Source organism: Gracilinanus agilis, chromosome X, assembly GCF_016433145.1.
Source record: "Gracilinanus agilis isolate LMUSP501 chromosome X, AgileGrace, whole genome shotgun sequence".
Lineage (NCBI taxonomy): Eukaryota > Metazoa > Chordata > Mammalia > Didelphimorphia > Didelphidae > Gracilinanus > Gracilinanus agilis.
This window is the reverse complement of record NC_058136.1, coordinates 41,855,852-41,877,730: the sequence shown is the minus strand read 5'-3', so window position 1 is coordinate 41,877,730 and position 21,879 is coordinate 41,855,852. Positions and strand designations below refer to the sequence as shown.

Below are 21,879 nucleotides of genomic sequence, written 5' to 3'. Positions count from 1 at the left end.
TGGTTTTCGGCTTTAATGTTTTGGTTTTCGGCTATAATTTTTTTGGTTTTCCTTTTCAATCTGGTCATTTTTGGTCTTCAGTTGACTTGTCTCACTTTCCAATTGTGAAATTCTGCCTTTTAAACTGTTATTTTCTTGCCAGATTTCTTCCATCTTCCTCAGTATTTCTTTTTTAAACTTTTCCATAGCTTGTGACCAGCTTTCATTTTTTGGGGGAGGTTTGGATTTTTGTTTTCCCTCCTCTGTTGTCTGGATTTTCTCTGTGTAGAAGTTGTCGAGTGTTCCAGAGTTTCTCTTGATAGTCTTTTTCTTCTGGGCTTCCTTATTGCTGGCCATTGTTAGCCTCGCCCCTTTTCCGCTTTGTCTTTGCACTCAGGGTCTGCCTGCGCCTTGCAAGCTCCCGGGGGCTCCGGTCTCCTTGTCCTCGGGGTCAGGCCTCCTGGTAGTTCCCGGTCTGCCCCTCTGCTGGAGGTTCTTTCAGCAGTCTTTGGGGCTGCTTCCACTGCGGAGCTGAGGTCTGCACTGGGTCCTCACTGGAGGTCCAAGCCTGGGCTGGAGATAGTTATTCAAGCCTAGGGCACTGCCTTTGCCTGCGCAGATGCTCTTAGGGCCCTGCCTTCACCCCTGCAGAAGGTAGTGAAAGTCTGTGGGCTGGAGATCTTTATTCGCACCTGAGGTAATGCCTTCAGCACTTGGGAAAGGCCGCATTTTAGAGGCTTTTGTCCCAGCTGGAGGCGGTGCCTTCACCCACGTGGATGTGCCCTCAGCCACCTGGGGTCCCTCTTCTTGCAGCACACAGGTACAAGCCCTGGGGCTGCCAGTGATTATCTGGTTGCCCCAGTCCTGTTTTCACTCTTGTGCGTTGTGCGAGGTGTGCGGTGTGGGGTGTGGGGGAGGGGCTTCTTCCTCTCGCATTTTAGTGAGAGCTGTTTCACCCCTTTATAGAGTGGAAATGCCCCGATTCTGCGTACCTTCAATGCTGCGCCCTGTTGTGGGGTTCCTTCGTTCTTCTGGACTTGTTTTTATTTCCCCTTGAGGAGTTCTGTATGCTTCGGTCAGGAGAGATCCAGCAACTGCTCCTTACTTGCCGCCATCTTAACCGGAAGTCAGGAGTGTCTTTTCTAAATAGAGCTCTAAGCTGTAGGGTATATCTTTGGGTTCTTTTCTGATTAATTGAGTATGTGGGTTTATGGATCCTCCTCACCTTATCTCTAATCCAGGGATCAGCAACCTTTTTGGCCGTGAGAGCCATAAACGCCACATTTTTAAAAATGTAATTTCATGAGAGCCGTCCAGTGCTCACAGTGAGGCTCCTGTAACAGTGCCTGGAAAAAAATGGACTTTATGCCTCCTGCAGAAAGAGCCATATGTTGCCAACCCCTACTCTAATCAGTTGCCAAATATTGTTAATTCTGTCTTTGCAACATTTCTGATGTCTCTAGGTTGTTGCTTTCTTTCCTTTCAAAGGACCACCACCAACATTGAGGAATCTCCTCTCACCTGCTATAATGACCTCCTGATTGGTTAACATAGATTGTTGTCTCTCTCTTTTCCAATTCATCCTCCACCGTGACTTCCAAAATCAGCTTCCTCAAATGCAGGCCTGACTCATTTCAAGGATCTTCTATCGCTCTCTAGCGCCTGCAGGATCAACCATGCACTCCTTAGTCTGGTGTGAAAGGTCCTTCATAATGTATCTTGAGCAAATCTTTCTAGTCTTATTTCATACTGTTTATGGACCTACTAAATTCCTGAACTGATATCCAGCCTGTGCCTTTAGCTGGGATATTGTCTCTTCTGTCTATGATACAGCTCTTGTACATCTCAGTGGCCTCCCAGAATCCTTGTCTTCCTTTAAGTTTTATTTCAAGTGCTTCTACCCTCTTGATGCCTTCTGATTCTTCCAGTTGTTGCTGTTCTTTCCCTCCTTGGCTTTCCTTCTAACATACTTATTTTCATACACTCAAATCCCTTCAAAAGAATATCAGTTCCTTGTTTGTTTTGGTCTTGGTATCCCCAATGGCTAGCACATTGCCTCGTATTTGCATTGAAGTAATTCTAGGTTCTGCCTTCTGGGACTAAGCAGAATAAATTTAATTCTTCTTTTATCTAGTAGGCCTTCTAATAAGACTGTTCTCAGGCACTACCCATGCTCTTCCCAATCCCAGATATTCTCCTCAGTCTAAAAACAGCTCTAATTTCTTCAGTTTATCTTCATATGATATGAACTCTAGGGCCTTCACTAGTCCTTGTTTGTCCTCCTCTGTGTCTTTTTTGGCTTATCAATGTTATTCCTAAAATGTGGTGTCTAGAACTGAATGAAATATCTCAGATGTGATCTGACTAGAATGTAGTATATTGGGACCATTATCTCCCAGTTTTTGGACGCTTCCCATCTTAGAGTAGCTTGATTCTATAAGCTTTTGGGGGATGTTATTACACTGTTGAAAAAATCCTAGAATTTGGTTGGGACCTAAGTGGCCATCTATTTGGACTTATATAAGAACAGTGATCTCCCTCTGTAACAGAGCTGAAAGTGGACATTGAGTCTTAGCTTAAAGATGTCTAGTGAGAGAGAATCCACTACATCTTAAGGCAATTCAATCCAGTTTTGTGTAACTGATTGTTAGGAAGTTTGTCTCACATCAAGTTTAAATTTGTGTCTTTGCCACTTCCCTATATTGCTTCCAGTTGTGGCTACTGGGGTTAGGCAGAACAAATCCATTCTCCCAAGTAAAAGCCTGTCAAGCTACTTAACCAAAATCTCTCTGTTCTCAAGGTTAATCCTCATTCAATCCTCATATGGCATGATCGGAAGACTTTTCACCATCCTGATTGCCCCCTCTGGATTCAATTCAATTCACCAGTCACTTCCTGAGCATATGATATGCCAGGCGCTGTGCTTCCCACTGGGGATACAAAGACAGAAATCCAGGAATCCCTTCCCTTCCTCATGCACTTAAATCCTACCAGTACCCAGGGCTCCAATATGAACAATTTGGACAATGGCTGACTCTGAATGAAACCATGTTCCCTAGAAGAGAGAGGAGGGGACTTTCCTACTGGTCACAGAATGCCCTGACTGCCTGTGTCTCCCCAGAGAGACTTTGGGCCAAGGTTGAAGGCCAAATCTTGACTTTATCTGGTTGACCTTTCTGCTTAATTGGAATCAGGGATCATTCCCAGCACTGTCAGCAGTTAGTTTGCCTAAATAGAAAGTGAAGGGAAGGTGGAAAGGCCTTAGTTATTGCTCCTGCATGGTTCCTTCTTAAAGTTGAATCTGATTACATTTGTAGGAAGCAGGGGAAAAAAGGCATAGGCTTTCAGAGCTGGAATGATGTTAGTTGTCACCCTTCTTAACTACTCTGTTTCTGTCAAGGGTTTCACCATCTTTCACCTGGGTTCTCAACCTTAAAATCACCATCTCCTCTTCACTCTTTCTCACCTCACTTTTTTTCTTCAAAATTTGAGTTTTATGTGACGAGGAATCAAAATCTAAAATCTAAACAATAAAAGCTGTCCAAAGGTAAAATGACTCAAAAGAAGAGGGGTTATTCTTCAAGGAGAAGCTCAGTCACCACTTCTCAGATATGTTCTGGTGATGGTTTCTTTCATGTATGGGTTATACTAGATGGCCACTGAGATCCTATCATATAGAAAATTCTGTGAGGTTTTATAATTGAAGAATTTGAAAACCATTCAGCAAACATCTGAATACAAGTGACTGATTAAAATGCTACATTAACAGAAAGTGACCTTTAAAGTTTTATAATGGGAGAAAAAATAAAAGAAGTACTATAATAAGACCATTTCTTGAGGGTGACTAGAATCATGATAACGATCAGAGAGAAGTTAGCACTTCTCAGTTTTCTTTTTCCTCTTCTTCCTGTTCTTCTCCTTCCTCTCCTTCCTCTTCCTTTTCCAAAAGAGAATGACTGAGTCATCCGATGGGCTGAATTGCTTGCATTATTTACATTTCATATCAGGAATTCTGTCTTCTTTTTTCCCAGCTCTTGTCTTAGTTTTCATGATGTCTTATGAGGACTCTGCGATGAGGTCCAGAATTCCAGCCCATGTTAGTCTGTGCTGTGCAGCCTGATCTGTGTGGGCCCAGAATGAGACCAGGAGTCCCAGATCAGGCTTGTAGTGGGGACCTAAATCCCAGTTTGGGGCAGTCCATAGACCCAGAGCTGGGCCTCCGATCTCCAGCAGGGCCCTCCGCAGCATGCTGAGGGAACCTGATTGACCCTTCCCACTTCACTTTTCAAATCACTTAGTTGCCAAGTATTGTTGATTTTGCCTCCTTCACATAGCCTTTGCCCTAGCTCTGACTCTGATCATCTTTTTCCTGAACCTTTGCAATAGCCTCCTCATTGGTTTTCCTGCTTCACCTAGCCCTTTCTAATCCATCTTACCGAAAGATTTTTCCTAAAGAACAGATCTTACCATGCCATTCTTCTTTTCATTAAACTGCAGTGACTCTATTGCCTTTAGGATCAAATACAAACTCCTCAGTCATTTAAAGGCCTTCACAACCCTGAAACCAACCTATCTTTCTGGCCCTATTGTACATTATTTTCTTTGTATATACCATGTGGTTTAGCCAAACTGACCTGATTGCTGTTCCTAAAATTCAGTACTCTTTTTTTTTTTTTATCCCTGAGCCTTTGCCTGAGCTGTCCCTGCACCTGTAATTCACTTCCTCTTCATTTTTGCTTCTTCAAATCTCTAGTTTCGGTCAAATGACATTTGATAACAAAACTTCCTGCCTTGGGGCTTATTGATGGCTTAGGGCCCTATTAATATAGGAAGGCAGGTATATTTACCTGTAGGCGTGTACCATGTACAAGCGACCACTTAGTAGATGTTTTTCAGTCTTGGAGAACATTTGGAGAGCTCACAGTAGAGTGTGGGAAGGGTACACTGCATTTTGTTTTTAGGTTACCTAAATGAATTTGCTTTTAAATTTTCAGATGCATTTAAATTTCTCCAATCTTGGATCATGAAAGCTGCTTCCATGAACTCCTTTTTTGTTATGTAGTATCACATACATTACCATTTGACCAGCTGCAGGATGGGAAACGTCTATAAACTTAGAAATTATACATTCAGAATTACTTCCAGCATTAGATAATATATTCCAGCACTTGTAATGGAAGCAACAAAATAAAAGATTATCAAGGGCTTAAATACTTTTCAGATTTGGGAAAAAAATGATTTGCAGATAGTTTTTGTATTTTGTTATAAAAACACTCAGTGGAACAAAAAAGGGAAGGACCTAAGTAACTAGAGGAATATTCAGTGTTAGTAGACGAGTCAGATTAATATAGGAAAAAATGACTTCACAGTCCCCAAATAATTTATATATTTAGTTATTAGTACAATCCATTTGAGACACCAAAAGACCTCTTAATGGCACTAGATAAAATTATAGCAAAATTTATATGGAAAAATAAGAGTGTAAGAATATTATGATGATACTCAAGCAAAGTTGAAGAAGAGTCTTGTATTCCTAGATTTTAGAACATAAATTGGTTATCAAAACTGTGTAGTACTGAATGTATGCAAAAGTAAAATATATCAGTGAAATGAAATGGGTACATAAGACATCCACTTTACAAAAAAATTAGTTGTATGACAAATCTTCATCCAGTAAAAACTTTTTTGAAAAATTATGTACAATCAACAAAATATAAAAAAAGAATAAAATGGCAATATGACAGATGAAAAAACCTGAAATCTAAAATATATAGGGAACTATTTAAAAATTCATAATGATAACTTTCAGTCCCCATTGGATAAATGGCCAAAAGGTAGGACCCGAACATTTTCAAATGAGGAAAGAAATGATTCATATTCATGGGAAAAAATACTTAACCTAATTAATAATCAAAGTGATAGTTGAATCAATTTTAGGTACCATCTTATGTTCATCAAATTGGCCTAAATTATTAATAGCATTAAAACAAAAGCAAAAAAATAATTTTAAAAAGTGCTAGTGGGGCTGGGGAAGACCAAGTATACTCATTGATTTCTTGTAGAATTGCAAACCTATCATTTTGAAGAATAATCTGCTAACATAAGTTAACAAACCAATCATGCCATTGACCCAATAATTCCATTGTTGGTAATATGCCCTGAATGTGTTGCCTAAATTACCACCATAAAAAGTGCTTTTAAAGTACTTTCATAGTAGTGTTACGTTTAATGGCCAAAAAAATCTCCCCCCGCCTCAAACTGGAAATTAGCTATCAGGTCCAAAACGGGAATGGTTAAATAAATTGTGGTGCCCTCATGGAAAGGAATTGAATGCTGAAATGGAATTATGTACAACAAGCATGATTGAGAGGATCTTAATGAAATAATGGCAACGAAATGCCAAGGGAAAAAATAAAACCAAAGAACGAAACATACTATGATCACATCAGAGGAAACATGAATGAGGCTAACTGGACAAAGATGAGAGCATATTGAAAAATTGTTGATATTCTTTATACACAGAGACATTAATTGGAATACAAATAATTACTGAGCAAATGTAATTTTCTTTTATTGATGTTCAGTGTTTCTTAGAAAAATAAAAACAGAATCCTCTTTGAAGGATTAATCTTGTGGAAGAATCACCTCTATGTACCATAGAGTTGGCAGCTCTACTGGTGGGCCAGGTTGTCACTAGATTAACAATACAGTACCCATTTAGGTAGGCATGTAGTTTCACTTCTTTTACTTATTCCAACACCATTTTTTTTCCTAGTCAGCTTGACTTGGTGAGTTTTCAAAATTCCAGAACCGCAGTAAGGATGAATGTTAAAATAAGTTATTGATAAATTAAAAATCACTTCAATCAGGTTTATTTAGCTATTCAGTTAGAAAATGACATGGCTTGCCTTTATTCTAGAATTTATGGGTTTTAATGATTTTATAAGTCAGAAAATATCTCTAATTTGTCCTAATAAGGGATTGGAATAATGTACCTTATTTGGATTAACCTGTCTTTCATTAAAATTTGAAGCTTAAAAATCATTAGAAATTATTGTGAGCAACCATCAACTTCAAGTTATTTACATGTATGTATTGCATTCATTACTTTGTAAAGATCAACTTATTACTTTTAATCTCCAACTATTGTTTTCATCTATCCTAATATACCACATAAGTAATGGTGGCTGATGGTTCTGAAGTGGCCCATTATAAAATACTAAGTGCAACCTCTGTTGATTTATAAACACTGTCCAAGCGTCACCATCAACAGCAGCTAATCTTATTCAAAATAGTCACTTCATTGCTGTGTTGCCATAAATTCCTGTAGACAGATTTTAAACTAAAGTTAGCTTCTGCCAAATTGTAATTGAAGGAGCTCTATTTCTGTGTGCCAGCTATCTGTCTCAATAACTGTAAAATCTGTGGTTCTTTTCAAAGAGCTACATTTACTGTAGATATTAATGAGCTGTTGACATGTGAAATTTCAAGGATAGATGCTAAATGATTTAGAAAAGTAATTTGCAATTCAAAATGGAGAGATTGGCATTAAGTTTCAACTTGAAGTTACTAAAAAGAAGATACAAGAACACCAAAAGTTTATATTCTTGTGAACTTGGTGTTATAATTCTCAGTAATTGTTCATGCTTTCAATCTTCATTTTTTCCTCACAATTTTGTTATGGGTTGTTTTGTTTGAGTTTTTTTGTGGGTGGGGAAAGAGGTTCCTATTAATTTCCTCATTCAAATTGTGTGACTTTAGACCCAAAAGGAAATTAACTAGTTTTTAGTACGAGTGAAGACTATTGCATTGATTTTTAAAGGGAAGTCACTTAAATTCATTTTTCTTTGTCTCCTTATAAAAAAGGATATTCAATATTTGGCTCTTCAAAGCTCATTATATTAAGTATCTTGAATATATGTACAATTTGTGCACAAATGAATCCTTGTGATTGCAGTAGCGGCAAGGTGAGGTGAGTCAGCTGCCTGGGCCTTCTTTTATAAATTGCATGAGCAAATGCTTATTTTGAAAAATTTTCTGGAAGATCTTATGTCCTTTAGACAGAGTAGAACAATTTGAACATGGTTTTAAAATAGAGATTTAAATGGTTTTCCCTAAAAATTTCCAAACCAGGACCAGCAGCCAAATGTTTACGATTTCCTTCCATTCTAGTTTTAGACCAAGATATGAGTAAGAAAAGGAAGAGAATTGATTGACTAGATATGATCTTATTTTGCCATCCCTTTATCATCAGGTGCTTGATTTGAGTTTACTTACTCCTTTTGTAAAGCTGTTGTGATAGGAGATTTGGTCCTCTGAATGCCTTTTTTTTTTTTAATTTATTTTTTTATGGTGCAGGCCCTACAAAGCTGGCAAAGAAAAAAGGCTAGATGTAGGAAAGGAGAATGCATTGAAATACTAGAGACCTCAATTCAGCACTTTTTTCTGTCTGTTTTGTGAAGTGAAGCCATACTAGGCTCTAGGAATAAATCCAGTAACTGCCCTGAAAGAGCACAGAGTCAATAATTGCAAATAATAATAAGCAAATAATTATGAAGTGCCTACTATGTGCCAAGCACTAGGAATACAAGTGCTTGTAGAAAGAATGAAACAATCCCTGTGTACAAGAAACTTTTGTTCCATATGAGGACAATATCTCATATAGCGGAAAGAGAACAAGTTGTATTATTCATCCTTAAGATAAATAGGAGATGAAAATCCAACTAAGGATCTATTGCTCTTTGAGAAATAGCAATTTACCTATGTGGTTTAGCTGCCTCAAAATGGTTTTGGATTCGATAGGAGAACAATAGGTTAGTCTTATGGACTGGTCAGGTGTTCCTCAAATAGTGCCCAAAAGTTGGGAAGGCCTTCTTGCAACCTCAACATCTGGTATCACATTCCTTTTTCAGAAACCACCCTGCCTCTCACAGAGCCTTGGGGAAAACTGGGAGGGAGTCCTCAAGTTTACTGCCCCTTTTTTTTTACACTTTAGTTAGCAGAGAGGAGTGCAGGTGGAAGAAAGTTCACTTTCCTAACCTCTCCCCCACCTATTTCCCCTTAGATCAGATACGGTGAGTTATTATTAAGTGAGAATTGGAGGGGGGAGCCTGAGTCCAAGCTGTGTGGTTAACAAGGGGCATCGTGAGCCACTTTTGAGTGACTGGGCACACTTCGTGCCAGCTCTGGACTGAATTGTGACTCTTGGTGATGTGCAGAGTACATTGGGCTCAGTGCTAACTGATAAATGGATACTAGGAGTAATGCCAAACAATTATTGTCCTATTGCTCCAATATACCAGAAGATAATTGCATATTCAGTTTAAAATACAAGACAGGCAATAAAACCTGTGCTATGTCAGGTTCTAGAAATGAAGAGTCACTCCAACATTAGAAGTTACACAGTTATTACTCCAATGGCCATTATTTACATGAATTAGGGTAGAAAAGAGAGTCTAGACTTCATATTATCCAAGGTTTGTAAATAGTCTCACCAGGCCCTCAACAAAATTGTGTTCATTGCCTTTGTTAGAAGATTAGCCCCCAAACTTTTTCAATCATGCACTCCATCAGTGACACTATTTTGAGCATGTATCTCTAATATATATGCTTACTTAGCTCCAAATTATCCATATGGACTCCTGCACTAATAATTCTGTATATATCGTAAATAATGAAAAGGATGACACAAAAATGCAATAATATTTGATCTTAGAGTCAATCAGAAGCCACTGAAGTTTGTTGAATAGGAGACTGAATTAATCAGATCTCTTCTTTAGAAAAAGATGGATTGGAGATGGGGAGAATGGACACAGTAAAGCCAATTAAGAGACCACTGTAATAGTCCAGGCTTGAGCCAATGAAGGCCTGAATGAGGGAGAGAGCTGAGAGAAGGGGAGATAGATACAAGATCTTGTACAGTACAAAAATAAGGTTTGGCAAATGATTGGCTCTTTGGGGTGAGGAAGAGTGAGGAGTGGAAGATCAAACAAGCTTTTATTCACTAGCTGCTGTCCAAAGCATCTGCTGCTCTGAAGGTGATTCCTGGGACAGAGGACATATATGTGAGAAGGGAGGGAGAAGGGTATAGCCTAAAGGCAGAGAATCTTCCCAATGGTACCTGCTGCAATGGGTGCCCAAGTGTCTTCAAGTTATAATTGCTCCGAGGGGCCAAAACTTGGCCCAGAAGGGAGAGCTCATGGTGGAGGGCTGTACCTGAGTGAATTTGAGAGTTGGCAGGGATGTGCCTAAGCATGGTTTGCTTGAGATAAATTGGCTGATTGGCTTTTGCAGGAAGGGTGAGATGTGACCCTTCTTCCTACCCCATGACTGGTTGATCACATGCCCCTTAGGGTCAGGCCCTGGCCTCCACTTTGAAGACCATTGGTCTAGAACTCAGAATTTCTAGTGTCTGAGTTGTTCCTAGTATATGAATTACTTATTTAGGGCCATAGGTGCCATCATATTAATCATGCTAGCTAGGTGCCTGACTCCCAATGAAGTGTCAGCCCTCTCTCAAGAGCTGGAGAAGTGCAGAGTTCCATAGCACAGGCACAATATTAATTTGGAAAAAGTCATTTTTGCCCCTTCCTAGCGATGACCTTTGTTTCAGTTTTGTCTCTTGGCCCTTAATTTCATCTTAGTAAAGCGAGATAATGCTTGTCTATTGGTGAGAATCAAATCTATGGAAGTAATTAGCTTGTATTAACCTTGTGGATACTTCGTTTACTTATCTGTATATTTGTTCTTTTCCATCATTATCATATAAACTCCTTGGGCCTATTGCCTTTTGTCTTTATGTCCTCTTTGCCTTGAGTTGTGGCATTGCACACAGTAGGCACCAAGTAAATGTTTGTCACTCATAGAACTGCTTGAAATATATAATGTGGCATTAGTAGTCATGTTTCTATGGGGAAGACAGTGGCAGAGCCAGGCCCTAGGGATGGATGATGTCCATTTTGTACTCAGCCAGCTAAGCTTGACTCCCTGCAGTTCTCTGCCTGAAAACATTTTTAACCCCTGGACATCTGAGTCATTAAAGCATTTCTTATGCGAATTCCTCAAGAATGTTAGCAGTTCTTTCATTAGGACTCTTGTACTTATGAACAGGAATTACTTGCATTTGCTCTAGGTAGTTTATTATGGGAATATGCTAACAATTTATAAATTTTTGCAGAAGGTTCAGTATCAGAATATGTAAAGGTTAAAGAAGAGTTTGAAAGTTTATTGATTTCTTTTTTTTTTCTATAGCTTTACAGGGGTTAATGAAATCAGCTTTGTAACTCATATTCTTACCGTGTCTTAGGGGAAAAAATGAGCAGGCATCCTAATGATACCATTGTGAGATTAGAAAAACGAAATCCTCTTTTCTTCAGTAATAAAGTATAGATTCTACTTAACAAGGAAGCCAGGGACTTATTTTAGTCATTGAACTTCAAAATATTTTCTGCTGTGGAGAATGAAAAGTGCCCCATGGTGTGTTGATAATTTCAAGAAGAGATTTTTCAGGAGTGAAAAATTAGATAACTTAGAACAGTCTCGAATGTTTCATGGACTGACTGAAAACATTGAGTAGCTGTCCTTTGGTACTGCAGAGAGCCAGAATGCTTGGAATGAAGTCTTTCTCCAACTATTTCCTGGTAATGATAACAAACTCCATCCCTCATCATGAGCAGCTTCTTTCTTGAGTTGAAGTGAGGAGGCAGTTATGACACAAAATTGGCAGGAAGTTTCCCATACCCTTTTTCCCTTTTTCATGAAGTCAGGAAATTCTCACTTTGTCCTTAAAATAAATTGCCTGTGGATGTTTAAAATCAGTAACCTAACCTTTTTGAGAAGTTTTACAGCAGTCCTAAAGCCAGAGGAAATCACATTTTAGAAACTGAATTTGAATATCAAATTTGCAAAATCTTCCTATAAATTTAGGCAAAATTGAAACGCATTTTTGTTTTTTTCTTTTTTACATGTGATCTAGGCTGGTTTTTAATGTTAAACATTCCATCTGTAGTTTTTGTATTAGCAGATATTGAAATGTCCTGAAAAACGGCTTCAGTCTCACTTAGAATCATGGGAATACTGCAGCTAATTTCATTGAAATCTTTTTAGACTCACATAGCTAGTTTACTGGTATTATGTTGCCCTCTTTTGTCAGAGAGACTAGACTAATGAAAGCCATGCTTCACCTTTTACATACATAATTGGATGAGATCACCAGATGGTGATGTTAAGAGCACATCAACAGGAAAAGTTAAAAATGAGACATGGATGGAAAAATATTAGGACTAATTAGCTCTGTCAAAGCTCTATGACTGAATATGGGGGTGGGGGGACATGAAGAATAGATTTGGACCAGATAGTGACATTGTCATTTCTTTCTGAGATGGCACGGTCTCACTTGTTCTTATACTCCGAGGTGACCCTGAAGCCAAAAAGACTGGGGTTCCAGTTCTGATTCTGACCTGTACTACCTATGTGGCCCAGAGCAAGTCACTTAACTGTAAAGTGCTCTAGGCCAGTGGAGTCAAACTCAAATAGCAACAGATCCCTGAGGGCTGCATATTGAATTAGAAAACCACAAATTAATATTATCTATGCTTTATTGTATTTTTATCTTGCTAAATGGTTCCCAGTTACATTTTAATTTGCTTCTGGCTCTGAAGTGAGAGTTTGCTGGAGGGCATGTTGTACACCAGTGAATTAGAGGTTCAGTCCCTATCCCAATCCATTTCTTTCATCCTTTAAGTAGTCCATAGAACACTAGAACTGGCCCAGGGCTAGGGTAAAGTTGCAATTAGAGCTCTAGTTTAGTGATTCTAGTAGTCTTTCCAAAGTGTAGTGGAAATTCATATGCAAGTCAAGATTTCAGAATTCCTGTTAGATGGCCTGGGACCATTTCCATTTGTATATAAAATGTCTTTCACTTTGATTGTGAGTCTTTGCAATGTTAGCTGAAAGTATTTATTGAGGACTTGAAGTTGGCCTCCTCAAAAAGAAAGCTTAGTTTAGTGTCTTTGTTTTATGCTAAAGCTTTTTTTAATTGAAGTCACCAGCCTGTTTGCCAAGTTTGCCTGGTATAATGTAGTGGTTGGTGGTCTATGTTTCTTAGTAGAGGAAGGGAAGCCCCAGGATCCCTGTTCTCCCCCTTCTCTCCTTCCCCTAGCTGATCTCTAACCTAAGGGACCAAAGATTCCAAGTTCCTCAAATTCCAACCTTTTAGCTGAGACTGTGGATGTGTGCAATTGCTGTGATAGCTGGAATCCTCAGGAAAAATGCCAGGAAGTGCTCTTGTGGGTTCTGGGCAACGGGTTGTACATTAAACAGAAGGAACCTTAGGGCAAAGCTTGAATAACAGTGATTTTTAATGAATTGTGCTCAAGCCCACCAAAGTGATGCTTTGGGAAAGTGGGAGAAAATAATCAATGAAGTCGAGCCGTGCTGGGGGTCAGAGCAGCCCAGGACTTTGCCATACACTTTCTCCTAACCCTATTCTCTGATACAGTCCTTGCGTCGACTTGGCTCTTTTGGGTCCAGGACACTGGAAGGGGAAGGGGGAGAGGGTGGGAGAGTCTAGTAGAGATAGACCTGAGAAGAGACAGGGTTGGGGATGAAGTATGGTGGGGGAGTGCTGGGAGTAAGAACTGAAAAATTAAAAAGAAAAAGATTTCCCTGCATCTGTAGCTATCAGTTTATTTCATGGATGGGTACCAGGGCACTGGCCTCCAACTTAGGGAAGCTCACCAGTGGAAGAAACCCAGGCTGTTAGTACAAAAAGAATTTTAGTTAGTGAAGACTGAGGTTTGAATTTTCTTCTGCTACTTAATGGTTCTGTGACCGCAGGCAAATCTCTTGGTTTCTCGGATTGTCGGTTTTCTCTTCTGTAAAAAGAAAATGATAGACTAGATATTCCTTAGCATCTCCTCTAGCCCTAATCCTAGGATTCATTATGCGCAGATTATCCAAGGCCTTGGCTCTATCTATATCTTTGGTCCTCGAGTTTCACAGGTTTGCCAGTTGCTTTAACAAGCCATTAAACCCCGCTCTCAGGAAGTAAAGGGCTTCAAAAGGAGTTTCCAAAGCCTAGTGGACTTGGTGGCGCCTCCTGCACTCACAGCTGTTTAATTTATTGAGATGAGTAAATTGCTTTGAGCATTTCCTGATGTTTTCTTCCTTTTCATTCTTGTCGCTCTTATTTCTGTTACAGAAGAAGCTATTATGGAGGAAACTGGGCCAGTTTCAGCTTTTCAGGACTATTGTCCTGGATAAAGGAGTATCAGGTAAAGTTCTACTATGATTTTTGCTTTGTTTTGCCAATAGTAACATGTCATACATGCCAGTTCATAAACCTTCCCCTTAACTGTGGGATTCACCTTGTTGTTTTTCATTGTACCAAACGTGCTATGCATTCAGCTTATGTATATTCCAGAGCTCCTCTTGTTTGTACAAGTTTCCAGCTATTACTCCCTTCATCATAGAATAGGTGTGCTGGCCATAAAGTCATTTTCTTTAAAAACAAGACTCATCATCCCACTTTCTTCCACGGTCAAGTTGAAATCACTCAGGAAAAAGGATCCCTCAACAGTCTGAATTGAAAGCTTTGCTGAGGAAGGAAGAGATTGTGATAACCAGAACCATAACATGTTGAGTTTGTTGAATGTAAGAAGACTTTTATAGCAGTTTTAGAACTTGAAAATTCTACTTTGATTCTAGAATTTTGGTTTTGTTGACATATTTGCCTTAATTCCCTGGACCATCATTATTTTTCTTCTGTTTGAAGAATCCTATGACTCCATGCTAAGAGTTCTCTTAATATAGTCTTTGACCTTTTGTGAGAGTTTCCAGTGTCTAAATAGGTTGTAATGATACACTTCACTAGGACTGGCTGCCATCTAGTATAGAATTGACTAGTCCCGACATTCCTGAAGTTCATAGTTTCAGATTCTATATTATGAATTAGATCCCTGCTTCCTCGATTCTGTAATTCAGCATTCTACAAAAGAAATTTGTTGGCTACAGAAATGATTGATTTACAGGTTTCAGTCTTTTGGATTTTAGCTTAGGAAATCTTGTCCATTATTCCAAAATACTAATTCTCACAGATTCATCAGCATTGAACCATTCAGTCAGTGCTTTCTTGTGTCTCAATTGTTTGAATTCATGTTCTTTGAAGATCTCATAAGGAATACCTTTTAAAAGAGTTTTGACAATGAAATACATTTGTAGCAGCCCTATGAAGTGTTATATTTAAATACTAAATCCTTAAAAATATATGATGCTTTTTGAACTATTGCTGAGAAAATTCCTATAAGTCAGGTGTGAGATGTGTTTCTCTATTGGTTAACCTTTAGATTATAAAATGATTTGGAATTAGGTATTACAATACTTGATATACTCAGATAACTCTCTTTTGCATTTATGCTATTCAAAGTAATTTCTCTTGGTATATACCAGTTAATCTATCACATGACCAGCATTCAAAAGTTGAAATCCAGAGCTAATTTCTAGTTTCTCAAACTGTCTTGTTTGTTTTCTCTTCTGTTTTCATTCTAGACTATTTTAATATACAGTGTGTGTATATATACACGCATACTTATATATCATGTATTGTATATATCTCCTCTAATTAAATTGGCCACACCTGTCATGTATAAACATTTCCAAGCCAATGTTTGTTGAATGTGAATGTATTATTTGCTTACTTATTCTCTGTAATTAAGAGCAGATGTACACTGATAGTTGTCAGTGATGGACCTACGTCAGGCCAAACAAGTTGTATTGTTTCTATCCACAGATTATGGCTTTAATAATTCCTTTGTTTTGAATTTGTCAGAAGTGAATTCAATTTTAGTGAAAGTGTGAATGTGTGTGTGTCCGTGTCCATGTCTGTCTGTCTGTCTGTCTTATGATATGCTTCTGAGAAATGATGGGACTGGGTGCTTACTTCTAGAAATTGAAAAACTTGAAATTAAAAAATAGTTCATTCTCTGAGTACCCATTTGGCTTGTTCCATCTGAATGGAAATGAATTGGAATCCTTCATCTGTGCATTGTTCAGGAAAAGCGTGATAAGGAAGAGTGGGCAGCTTGGCAAGAGCTGATACTGGAAACAGAAGAAGCCATTGCTCTTCGTAAGAAAGACCAGACCATCCAACATGTAGAAGTCATTTGTTATGCCAGGTATGAGCAGTAATTGAAAGACAAACATTTCTTTATCTTTTATTTTAAAAATCAGCATATGATTGTTACTCTTTAAGCTATAATCATTTTACTCTTTCTTTCTGTTGCCCCCAAGAACCAAGAATTCTCCCAAAGGTATATGTTTAAAATCATAGAATAATGGGATCTCAGAGTTGGAAGGGACCTTGGAGGTTGTCCTCTCCAAGCTGCCTGGACTTGAGCCTGAATGCATTCCACAACATCCTTGGAAAATGTTCTCTCCCTCATCCCTTGAGGATCTCCTGTGATAGGCAACTCAGTACTGCCCAAGACAGCTTTTTCCACTTTTGGAGAGCCCTTAATTAGTGGAGAATTTTTTCCTAATGACCAAAATCACTTTCTTGGCCATTCCCACTCCTTGCTTTCTTCAGGGGCCAAGTAGCAAAAGTCTTCTGCTCTCACATGACTACTCTTCAGTACACAAACAGTCCTCATCCCTCTCCTCTCCCAGCCCTACCGAACAGGTAATGTATGGAGTGACACTTTGCAAAGTGCCTTTAGAGCATTTGAAGTCCTATGTAAATGTCAGCTCCTCTTAGTGTTCTGTCTTTTCCTCCTCCTCCTACCCTGCCTCCCCATTTTGAGACGTACATTCAGGCATACTGATAACTGCAAATCCTTGCTGCGAACTACTTGAGTATTTAATTGTGCAAACACAACTATTTGAATGGGTAATTGAGTTTTTTAGATGTAGCTGGTGTGTTAAGAAGGTAAGTCTGCATCCTCCATGTTAGTTCATCCATTCACATTAGTATAGTCCTCCAGGGTCCAGGCCATTAGATTGCCAAGTGTTTTTGTGGAGACTTTAAAAAACAGCTCATCACACTAGAGCAGGGGTCGGCAACCTTTTTGGCTGTGAGAGCCATAAACGCCACATTTTTTAAAATGTCATTTCGTGAGAGTTGTACAGTGCTCACAGTGCGGCTCCTGTAACAGCGCCTGAAAAAAATTGGACTTTATGGCTCCTGCAGAAAGAGCTATATCTGGGGGCAGCTGGGTAGCTCAGTGGAGTGAGAGGCCTAGAGACAGGAGGTCCTAGGTTCAAACCCGGCCTCAGACACTTCCCAGCTGTGTGACCCTGGGCAAGTCACTTGACCCCCATTGCCCACCTTTACCAATCTTCCACCTATGAGACAATACACCGAAGTACAAGGGTTTAAAAAAAAAAAAAAGAAAGAGCCATATCTGGCCCTCAAAAGAGCCAGATATGGCTCGAGAGCCATACGTTGCCGACCCCTGCACTAGAGAATGGTAGGCTATTCATGGTGGCAATTCTGAGTACAGCTGCTTCCCCTTTTGTGTACCTCTGAAAAACCTGTGGGCTCCTAGAGTTCCTTCACTCATTTGTGAGACCCTGTTAGTATTATTGAACTGAGAAGTTCTTTTCACCATTTCCTTTCTTAAGGACACAACTAATTTCCTGTGACTTACCTCCCAAAGCATTTCCTTCTAAGTGTCTGATATAGGTTTGAATTGATAGTGAACTACATATAGGCAAAGGCCTCACAAGAGGGTATACACAGTCAAAGAGTGCTCAGGGCCTGTGTAAGCTTTTAACCAGTGAATCTGCCTCAGAAGCATTCTGGTTTAATAACTAACAAGTAATATCCAACAGTACTGGACAGAGAGAGAGAGAGACAGAGGGAGTTGGGAAAGGGAGTGGGAAGAAGGGAAGGAGAAGGGGAGAGAAAGGGAGGAAAAGATGAACGTATTAGGCAGCTTTCCTATAGAACAAGGGTCGGCAATGTATGGCTCTCGAGCCATATCTGGCTCTTTTGAGGGCCAGATACGGCTCTTTCTGCAGGAGCCATAAAGCCCATTTTTTTTTCAGGCACTGTTACAGGAGCCGCACTGTGAGCACTGTACGGCTCTCACGAAATTACATTTTAAAAAATGTGGCGTTTATGGCTCTCACGGCCAAAAAGGTTGCCGACCCCTGCTATAGAATGTTCGTAAATATCAGTTGTTTCTATGTGATGATTTTAGCCTAGTGGAAAGGCTGCTCTGCTGGCCCACGGAAGAGCAATCACCCTTATTCTGCATGGCCTCCAATGGTACAACTAGAAGCAATAGATGGAAGTTGCAGAAAAGCAGAAACATTACTGTGGGTTTTTAAACACACACACACACACACACACACACACACACACACACACACACACANTGGGTTTTTACACACACACACACACACACACACACACACACACACACACACACACACTCATTACTTTTTGGAAGTAATCTCCTGCCTTCTGTCCCATTCTGACTAGAAGGAGGTTTTCAGTCAGGACAAACTCGGTAGAAATGAGAGTTGCCCCACAGTGGTCTGGGCAGCCTCAGGAGGTGGTGAGTTTTCCCTCACCAGAGATCTTTAAGCTAAGGTTAGGTTACCCTTCATTGGGTATGTTCCATTTTTTTAAAACCCTTACCTTCTGTCTTAGAATCAATACTATGTATTGGTTCCAAGGCAGAAGAGTGGTAAAGGGTAGGCAATGGAGGTCAAGTGATTGTCCAGGGACACAGGGAAGTATCTGAGGCCATATTTGAACCTACGACCTCCCATCTCTAGGCCTGGTTCACAATCCACTGAGCTATCCAGCTGCCCCCGTTGGGTATATTCTAGACGGTATTCTTGTTGTTTCTCTTTCACTTCTGAAATATTGTGATTGCAAATGTGGCTTTCGAGTCCCATATCACAGATGTTAAGAATTGAACTAACCCAACCAGACTGTTGCATAACAAAATAGCATAAAACCTAGGAAATGATCCTATTTTTAACCTCCTGGCTTCTTGATATTCCTTTTGGAACTTCCTAAAGTAGGCAGGTAATTGTAGCAGAGATAGAAGAGGACTGGGTTTATGGAGGATTGGGTTTATCTCAGTACTAAGTGACCTCAAATAAAAAAATATCATATTAAAGCCACACAGGAACTCCAGAAACACACCAACTAAAGATCATAGCAAACCTTTTGAGCACAAAAGCAAGGTTAAATTAGCATTCTCAAATTAGTCCTCCTGAGAAGGCAGGGCAGGTGGTGGGTAGTATGTTAAGAGAGACATTTATTAAAAATAATTTTCAGCCTTTTGAAACCAACTTAAGCTACTAGTCAGCTAGCATTTATTAAGTGCCTACTATGTGTCAGGTACTGTGGATGCAAAGAAAAGAAATGAAACAATCGCTACTTGCAGTGCTACCAATTTTAACAAGAAAGACAAAATGGCATTAAAGGTATCCTTTAAGCCTCAGTTATTTGGAAGTCTTATTTATGGGGAACAGTATACCTCCATTTCCCCAGAATGAATCATTCAGTTATTGAATGCACTTTATGTGCTAGGCACTGGAGATATTGAAACCAGTTACTGTCCTTGAGTGTACCTTCATTTTGTGTGGAGAGATGTGTAAGTGCATCTGCTATACAGGGTCATTGAAAGATGGAGGACAATGAGAAAGGCCCTTTTCTAGTATGCTTTGGAATGGGATGGGAGAGGATCAGGAAAAAAGAGGCTTCATGTATATCGAAGATGCTACTCGAGCTGAGTTTTGAAGGAAATAAAGGATTCCAAGAGTCAAAGGTAAGGAGAAAGTACATTTTGTGCATGGAGCAGGATCAGTACGATGGCATGGAATTTTGTGCGTGAGAAATAGCAAGAAGTCTAGGTTAGACAAAAGAGTTTGAGAAAGGGAGGAGTGCCTAAAAGGGCTAGAAAGGGAGGTTGGAGCTGGGTGATAAAGGGCTTCCAGTGCCCAAGACAGGAATTTCTAGAGGCAGTAGGGAGCCCCTGGAGTTTGAGCAGGGGAATGATATACTCAATCTTGGGCTTTAGGAAAGTCACTTTGGAGGCCAGTGGAGGATAAATTGGAGAGGGGGGTAGGAATGAAGGGAGGAGCCAAAGTCCAAGCCAGTGGTGAGGTCGCCCTGAACCAGGGTAGTGCCTGTATATGTAGAGAGAATAGAATGGATATGGGAGATGTTGGGGTGGTAGAATTAACTGCATAACTGATGGGATATGGAAGTTAATGAGAACAAGGAATCACAGATTAAAAGGATGGCAATGCTATCAACAGAAGCAGAGAAACTAGGAAGAGGGGTGGGATTTTGGGGGGAAAGATATTAAATTCCATTTTAGACTTGTTGAATTTGAGATGCCTATAAGTTATTCAGTTCAAAATACCCAGTAGACAGTTGATAATGCAGAACTGGAGCTCAGGAGAGAGGCTGGGCCTGGATATATAGAGATAGGAACCATTCACATAGAAATGGGAATTGAACCCTCTTCAGTCCATGGGAGCTAGTGAGGTCACTAAGAGAGAGTATAAGGAGAAAAGAGATGAGGCTTCAGGCCAGAGCCCTGGGGACATCCACAGTTAGCAGGCCCAGTATGGATAATGATCTAGTAAAGGAGACTGAGGAGGAACACTCAGAAACAGGAGAACCAAAAGAAAAAAGTGATATAAAAGCCTAGAGAAGAGAAAGGATTTAGGAAGAAGAGAATGGTCAACAGTATTCACTATTGCAGAGAGCTCAAGGGAAGATCATTAAAAGGAGACCATCATATTTGGCTGATAAGAGGCCATTGGTAACTTTGGAGAGATCAGATCCTGTTGGGGGTAAGGTCAGAAGCCAGACTGTAAAGAGTAAATAAAAAAGATAAATAAAAGTTTATATTTGATTGCACCTGGCTCTGTGACCTTGGGCCGGTCACTTAATCTCTATCTGCCTCCTTTCTTTAACCATAAAATGGGTATGATAATAGCACTTCACTCACTGGATTGTTGTGATAATCAATTAAGATAATGTTTGTAAATCCCTTAGCATTGAGCCTGACTGGGAGTAGGAGCTTAATAAATGCTCATTCCCTTCTGCTTTCCTTCCTCTTTCAATGCATTGGTAGAAATAAAATTAAAATATTTGCTGTGTAACTGCTTCTGACCTTTTAAAATGTTTTCAGAAATGATTGGTGTGAAATTAGCTCTAAAATTATGTTGAAATTCTTCTTTTATGACTTGTTTCATTGTATTAATGTGAATGGGTTAACTCATTTGTAAGTGTCTGCCACTCACAAGGCCAGCATCTAGGGCCTGATCAGCACATGTGCCTCTTGGCAACACCCAGACAAATTCCATTTCCTGAAGTCCATGCCATGTACTACCATCTCTAGACAGCAACCAAATGTTTGCCATTGGCTTTTTGGGGGAACTGACTACAGGCATTGCTAAGTACTTGTAAGGGGGAAAAAGGGGTTTTTTGGGTTCAATATATTAAAAGACAGTTGCCAAAGGATTAAACTATTATCAATCCTCAATTAAGAATAATCTCAAGTCAGAATTGACTTTTTTTTAAAACATTTATTAATATTCATTTTTAACATGGTTACATGATTCATGCTCCTACTTTCCCCTTTGCCCACCGCACTCCCCCCACCCATGGGCGATGCACATTTCCACTGGTTTTAACATGTGTCATTGATCAAGACCTATTTCCAAATTGTTGATAGTTGCATTGGTGTGGTAGTTTTGAGTCCACATCCCCAATCATGTCCACCTCCACCCATTCGTTCAAGCCATTGTTTTTCTTATATGTTTCCTATCCTGCAGTCCTTCCTCTGAATGTGGGTAGCGTCTTTACCATAAATCCCTCAGAGCTGTCCTGTGTCATTACTTTCTGCTGGTACAGAAGTCCCTTACATT

The 21,879-nt window shown here is 39.6% G+C and overlaps 1 protein-coding gene across 1 annotated transcript in view; it reads left to right on the top strand.

Moving 5' to 3' along the window:
* Positions 1 to 21,879, top strand: part of CHM (CHM Rab escort protein) — a 208,751-nt gene that overhangs the window by 4,107 nt on the left and 182,765 nt on the right. The window contains exons 3-4 of the mRNA XM_044682814.1: positions 14,180 to 14,252; positions 16,030 to 16,151. Coding sequence (XP_044538749.1) covers positions 14,180 to 14,252; positions 16,030 to 16,151 — 195 coding nt within the window. The remainder of the gene's footprint in view (positions 1 to 14,179; positions 14,253 to 16,029; positions 16,152 to 21,879) is intronic.